The following is a 7,893-nucleotide window of genomic DNA, read 5'->3' as shown; positions in this document are numbered from 1 at the left end:
CTTTCCTTTTTTTAAAAAAAATTGTCAGCTTTCTCACCTATCATGTTCAAATACTTTACAACTGACTATGATCCGACGGAACCAAAGGTTGAAGTCAATGTAGACGAAAAGCAAATACAAAGCGATAAAGAACTTCTGAATTGTGTACAGTCTAAGGACTGTCTTGAATTCAAAACGAAGCTTCAACATTGTCACGCCAAATTAGATAGAAAGGTTGTACCCAGTGGTGAAACGTGTGACTCAGAGATCATAGCCTTATACAACTGCATTCAGAAATGTGTTTCTAAATCTCAAACTTCGGATTAAAATATGTTTTGCGGTTCAAGTAATGTTGAGTGATTCAAGAAATCCTAACGTAAGTTTTAAAGACAGAATCTAAATTTACGACTGAGGATTCATTATTATGATTAACATCTTTCTGTATAAATGTACAAAAAATGTATAAAATGTACAAAATGTATTGGAATCGATCGAACACTCTATTCAATAAACGAGTTTTAGATTACTCTGTAGGTTTTTTAGTTATTTTCTTTTCCTCTTTAAAGTTCTCTTTTCGTTTTCTCATAATGAGTATTTTAAATATTTAAATTTTATTATTTGTAGATAAGTAATAAAATTAAAAGTTATTTTTTAAAATTTAATTACGTTTTAATTCTTCAAAAGATATATTAGATAGTCGAAGTTTTTTAAACTAGAGGAAAATCCAACCTTAATTTGATACTGCTTTACGGAAAACCTTTGCTGATACTTTAGCCTTTCGAATCTCCACGTAAGTCATTGGAACAACTTCGGTTAGAGAATTAGAAAGAAAAATAAGTTCTAGTAAAAAGAAAAAGTCCAAGAAAGTTCTAGATTCATATAAAATTCTCGTCTCTAACAAATATAAAGCTACTCTATTCATCTCGTTATTTAGAAGCTTTATTTCATAGTTTTTAATGATTTCCTTTATGTTCTGTTTAGTAAATGGCACATAACCATTTCCATAATTATGCATCAGAACACTGTTTATAAAAGAAACATAGCATTTCTAATTAACAAAATCATTTAATGAGTGCACAGTTGCTCATATGTCACATTCTTTTCATCGTCCCATCGTCAATTAACATAATTCTACGTAAGAGGGCATTCTAACGGCGCTACGAAATTAGCCTTTGGAAATTTTTTAACACTTTCCACTCGAGTTAACTTAAACATACTAGAGAAAGAATGTAAAATATAATTTTTTTTTATTTCATTAATTAATTAATTTATTTTTTTATTTTTTTAAATTTAAGTGTACTGATTTTCTATACGAAAATAAGCACGGAAGAAAAGTTGTCAAGCCTGCACAATAGCTAGGTTGAGGATGGTCATGGGCTGCTCTTTGTAAGCAATATTCGTAAAATCAATAGCCATAAATCTTAATTTCTGAGTTATTAACAGTTTTTTGCTTTTCATGAAGATGCTTAGCAAGGTGTTAGTAATAAGTACGTAACTGGACTGCTTTTAACTCTTCGTGGATCCTAATATTTCTTACGGTGCAATATTAATTTGTCGCACTACATTATTTTGCATCGTTTTTAACCTTTTCTATTAGTTCTACAGGAGTATCTCCAGACTGGGCATGCGTAACACAACATGGGGCGCAGAATGGTTTTTATAAATGAGTAATTTATTATGAATAGGTAGAAGCCATGGTGTAGTGTAGATTCAAATCATGACTAAATGTATAAAGTATTTCTCCAGCCTTCTTAGCATGCCTTCGTAGTGCAGTGGTCTGCACGCTGGTCGCGTATTCCAGAGGTCCGTGGTTCGATTCTCGGTGAAGGCGTTGCTCAGTTTTTCATCTCTCTTGCCTCGAAATAACCTAATATCTCTGCAAATGTACCTCTAATTTATGATTCAACATATTCTTAATTCGTGGATTCAACTTGGTTCAACATATTGTCAATTTTTGATTCAACATATAACCAGATAATAGTTCAAACAAATCACCAAATAATGGATCAACGTTTCAACACGCAACTTTTTTAATAATATAATTTGGTGAAAACTCGAACCAAATTTTTAACAGTGTAGGCTGTAAGCGACTGCTAGAAGAGGAACCATTGTCAGCGGTTGAAGTTTAAGATGACACAGAGTAGGTCTACCACGGCAGACCAGTTATCGACTAAGCGGCCTTCTACGCGAGAGTTTGCACAGTCCCAGCGGAAATCTTTACGGTTAATTGTTCACAGAAACTCAAGCGACCAGCGGAAGACCAGGGAAATCGTCGACCAAATATAAAAATCCGTATTCGGTCGCACCAGTGGCTTTGTTAAGAGACTTAGATGATCGGGTTGCTTGCCATAGGCTTCAGAACTTATGTCAGCGTTTGTAATAAAGGATTGCAGTTTACCCTACATGTTCAGATAAGAAGACTTCGAAGCTTGGGTGAGGCAGGCCCTCCATCTCATAAATTCTGCCTGAAAATAATACTACAAATGTTCATGAAAGCTATCAATTAGATGTAGCATAAATTTTAAAAATATGAACTATTTAAATTATATGTATTAGTAAAAAATGAAAGCAATATTTAAATTAAGAAGTAAATTTATGGTTTTTAAATCGCCCGATTTATTGAGCAGTTATAATTTTAAATTAAGGTGTTATGTGTGGTGGTGTATTTAATTATGGCAAAACACAGTAGGGCTATCTGCCTAAAGGGAGGGAGGACTTTCTAAGGGAAACTGGCTCATATACACGTTACACGTGGGGAAAACCACAAAAACACCCATGCAGCCATGCCAGTTCGCGGGATTCGAACCTCGGACCAAACTACCAGTGTTCAGCGACGTTACCGCTCGGCCGCTGGTGGGCCTTTTAAATTAAGGATTTTAGGTCTTATGCAGTGACAATACTTACAAGACCGAGTATCTGATGAACGACACGGTAATGTATTGTAACCTAAGAGCCCAAAATTTTAGGGTAAGACTTCGCTTAAAACGTTTCCAACATCAAAAATATATTTAGTTATTGTTTGACGAAATAAGAATAATAGCATTTTCTTATTTCGAGCATGATTTAAAATAAAAACGGTGCCTGCATGATAAAGACTGAAAATGTTTTAATTTAATTGAAAATATCGGGATCTTCGAACTGAAAGCTTTATTCATTTATTGCGGGGAAATAACTTTAGAGAAACATTCCTACTTTAAATTGCATGAAACAAACATTCTAAGAACTTAAAGTATGCTTAATGAAACATTATTATGAGGATAAATATTGGAATAACATGTGCGATGTATAAAACATCAAATGCGCATAGAATAAGCATCTAAAAACAAGACATCGTTGATTCAATGCTAAAATGCGAAGAATTAAGTTTAAAAATTTCCTTTTGAACGTATTCTTTGAAAAATGATTCAACGATAGGAAACTTGCTTCCTCTGTAACTTGCTTAAACAAGACACAGCGTATCCCTTATGAATGGTATTTCATTTCAATCTGGCCGATTTTGCAATTCAAAATTCTTGTGGAAGGAGCTTGGCGAACGCCCACGCCACCTAAGTCTCCAAATGCGACGATTTCATCCAATCATTAATAAATGATTTCCTCGTACAGGGTGGAGTCGAATCTAACCGCCAATCATAATTGCGAGCCTCCTGTCTATAACTCATAACAATCTGATCTTGTATTAAAAAGAGATGAAGAGAAGAGCAGCGTAAAAGTGTTTTCAAGAAAAGTCTAGTTCATTTTCAGACCACTGGTCGGCGCTTCTTTAATAACACTTTGATCGTCTGAACATGCGGATGCTAGCGGTTCTGTTCATGCTTTTGCTAGATCTAGGATGGATAATAGTGGGAGTTATAATATTAGAAGTCAATTTAGGAAATGAAGCAGAAGTAAGTAAATTAACATTCTTTAATCGCATATTTTTAATCTGATATTCTGATTGATATATTTTTAATCTGATGATCTATTAATTTCTTTCATTTTGTTTGAAGAACGAACTTCTCTAAAAGAAAAAATAATTCGTTTTATATTTTAAGTATAGACAAATTATATATAATACAAACTATTCTAAGTACAGTTTATACTCTAAGTATAGGTCTTACACTTTTATCTTCTTTTTAGAGATATTTATAACTTAAAGCAAATATATATATACTCAATCTTTTTATTAATTTATTTAATGTGAATTCCGCTATGAAAAATTACCATTGAAATAATATATTCAAAGTAATAATTTTTGAAAAGAATTTCATATTCTTTAGACTTAATATTATGAAAGTTGTTATTTTAGTTTTAAAAGCTAAGTAGCTAAGCAGGACTGTAATGATATTTCACTTCTTTTCCTAGGAGATAACGTAATATTGTTCTACATATGTATATATAATGCTATTTAAATTAGAAAATAGTACGTTAAAAATTCATCCCATATTCAATTCGGAATAACCATATGCGAAAATTAAATACCAGAAGCACAGTGGCAAACTGCAAGAGAACAAAAAAAGCAAAACCTTCCGAAACCAAAAATGAAATGAGAAATTTACATCTGTCACGCCATCTTTCACTACAACATTCTCTTTGTTTCTATACAATATTACTAAAATTAACTCTAGGAGAAAAAGATCCAAATTCTGAAAGTATTTAGTTCTGAAAGAATTTGGAGGAGTGCACCAGTGAAAAAGGCAAAAAATTTGCAGCAATCACCACTGAATGAAGGGAAAGGCTAATATTTTAAATGTTTTGTATGTCATATAGGTTTGATTTGTGAGAAGTAATTACAGCCACGCTTCAAAACAATCCCTTTCAAAAATATTCTTATATTGTTTTAGACGTATAAATTAATACACGTTATTGACACTACATAAGGGTTTATAAACTCTTTTGTATAGTTAAAATAGATAAAATAGAAATGAAGAATCAATAAAATATATAAAAGTTTTTAAATTGCATAATTTCAGTAAAATGCGCTAAAAGTATTAACAACAATAATTCTTTAGCTATCAGGGTATTCGTTGTGAGAATAAAATTAAAATCATTTCATGCTATTTCTAAAGTACATTTTTTAAATCAAAAATCTTAGAGGAGAATCATTTTAATGTATGTCATTTCTATGTAAGCGATTCCATTATTTCTTAAAATTCTTTTGCTGCCCCAGTAGAAAGCATTTATATGCGCCCCGTGATCTTTCTATTAGTTACAAATGGCAGGAATGTTAGCTAAAAACTGATTTTGATTTTTAATACATTTTATTAAAATCATGATATCGATTTATAATACCTATACGATATCAGACGACGTTATATGAAATCGTCTCAGAGGATGCATTATTAAATTCTTTATTCTATGCCGATATATTAAAATCTATAAAAAATCGTCTGATTAATATATTTTAATCATTTTTCCTTTAAAAGAAAATGCTCAGTTATACAGTCTGTGAAAATTGAAGATACTGTAAAGACAAATTTCCTAATCTAGAAATTTTAATAAATTGAACACATAATGGTCGGAAAAAATCAATCAGTTTCGTAAACAAAATGTTTGTTAGGAAACAGATATTATTCGAAATATTATTTTACAAATATGCGGAGAGCAAAATAAAAAAAAATCATAGCTTTACATAAAAGGCGATATCAAAACGTGAACAAACGAACAGGGAAACCAGTCTAAAAAAATTGAAAGAAAATATAAAAATAATTTGCAGGATAACGTGTAGAATGACGCTGAATTTAAGTAATATTAACTTTGGATCTCTGTTTAAAAAAAGAATTCGAAGACTTTAATGTTTTAACATACTAGCAATGAAAGAAGTATTTGTTCTCAAACTTTACAGAATTTTTTTTTATTTAAGAAATACGAAGCATCTTTAAAAGACATTTCATTGCATACCATATTACGCTATAAGCATCCTTTAGTAATTACAAAAAGGATGCAAAAGTTTATAAAACTTATTAGCTGGAATTATTGTAAATTAAATGTACTATCAATTAGATACATTATCATAAAAGTAAAATAAAAATTTAAATCCTTAAGAAGTGCAATTATTAATTTTGAATTTCTCGGTTTGTTAATCAATAAAAGCTAGTTAAGTATGAAATATAAAATAAAAGTACTGTTCTTTAGTGAATGGCAACACTCTAAGAATCGACTGTGCTCAGGAACGCGTGGAAGAAGAATTTAAAGCTATTTCGTATCATTCAGTTCATCTTTTATAAATAATAACAAAGCTTCAGATACCTATAAAAGTTTTCAGGGAAATATACTAAAATTTAATGTCTTTTAACTTACATCAAATAAGTACTATGAAGAATTATCCTGCAAATTTATGAATATTAAGCTGATTCTTCTTGCTCGTCCATAATAGTTATTCGGAGTGTTACTTTTCACTCAAAATTAGGTAAGTGTATTTCACAAAGTAACGTAAAGAGTTAAAGAGATGTATTGATTACTTTTATTCCTTCAGTTTTTAATGAAAGTTATGTAGGGGATTATTTTAATTTTGTAATAGTTATTTTTAATTTTAAAACCCTTTCCTTTAAATTTTGTTTCCCACCTACAACTCCATACCAGAATGCGAACTCAGTATCGCGTTTTATGTAAATGAAGTAGAACCAGTATTTAATGGGAAGATAGTCACTTCCATAGAAGAGCTCAGAAGTTCTCAGTAAAGCTTGTTCTGGACATCTTTGCTTTAAGCCTATCTTACTACGTTCAGCAGTACTATGTTGCGCCTGTTAGTATTCGCTGGTGAGATTTAATTACTGGCCAACTCGGTTAGTTATTTTTTTACAGCTTCTGCTAATGTTAAAGCTAGTTAGAAGTAATTTAGTTCCTTATTTTCTATCTTAAAGCCTAAGAGGAGGCTTTCCTGTAAGGCCAGAGGGACCGTGTGTAGTATTTCTTTGATGAATAAAAGGGTATTTTAACCTTTCTTTGGACTTTTGCAGCTGCAAGAAAAGACCAGCAAATAGTCGCTAGACACTTTACTAAAGTTCTAGTAGCCAAGAACACGTAAATTAACTAGAACTTTATAACTGATTAAATTTAAAAAATAAATTAATCATCTTACGCTATATCAAATAGCAATATTCTGAGAATCCGCTATGTAAAACGGCGCAGGGAGGGATGATTATAATAAAGGTTGTAAAGTATTTTCTCCCTCCTTTCAGCATGCCTTCCTGGTGTAACGGTAGCGCACTCGGCGTATTAGAGAGATTGAGGTTCGAATTCCAGCGAAGACATTGCCCATTTTTCACGTCTCCTGCTTCCCCCACCCCCAAAAAAACCTAACATTTCTATAGTGGCTTCCAAACCAAAAGGTGGTGGACAAGAATTATTGACCAGGATTTTTACCAGGGGATTTACAGTTACCACCAAGATTTTGCGATTGGGTCCCATAATTCTTAGTAGTCCTTTAATAGGGGAAGTATAGAAGGTATTATCCCCCTCCTTTTAGCATGCTTTCCTGGAATAACGGTAGCGTATTCGAGAGATCGAGGTTCGAATTCCAGCGAAGGCATTGCCTATTTTTCACGTCTCCTGCTTCCAAAAAAACCTAACGTCTCTATAGTGGCTTCCGCACTTTAACAAAGTGATTTACTGTTACCACCAAGATTTTGCAATTGGGTCCCCTAATCCTCAATCGTCCTTTAAAAGGGGAAGTATATAAGATACTTTCTCCCTCCTTTTAGCATTCTCGTGGGGTAACATTAACACCAAGTCGGGCTACATTACCTGGCAGCTTCTAGAGCGCCTTAACATGATTCACAGCCTCCCTCGGACGACCGCGCCGGCGGGGCGCCAACCCACCGAACTGCCCGCAGGGATTTCTCATGTTCATCGCCACAATCCATCACACTGAGGGCTGCACGGGGTGCCGTCCCCCCCCGACACAGCGCTTAATATCTACATGAGAGCGTCCCCATA

The 7,893-nt window shown here is 32.8% G+C and overlaps 1 protein-coding gene across 1 annotated transcript in view; it reads left to right on the top strand.

Moving 5' to 3' along the window:
- Positions 1-3,664: 3,664 nt before the first annotated feature.
- The window catches only part of LOC118197436 (uncharacterized), a 65,506-nt gene continuing 61,277 nt past the window's right edge, over positions 3,665-7,893 (top strand). The window contains exon 1 of the mRNA XM_085812742.1: positions 3,665-3,863. Coding sequence (XP_085668868.1) covers positions 3,765-3,863 — 99 coding nt within the window. The 5' untranslated portion in view covers positions 3,665-3,764. The remainder of the gene's footprint in view (positions 3,864-7,893) is intronic.

This window comes from Stegodyphus dumicola, chromosome 3 (assembly GCF_044657685.1).
Source record: "Stegodyphus dumicola isolate Sdum_Otavi_A_Nest chromosome 3, ASM4465768v1".
NCBI classification, from domain to species: Eukaryota; Metazoa; Arthropoda; class Arachnida; order Araneae; family Eresidae; genus Stegodyphus; species Stegodyphus dumicola.
This window is presented reverse-complemented; position numbering and strand designations above follow the sequence as displayed.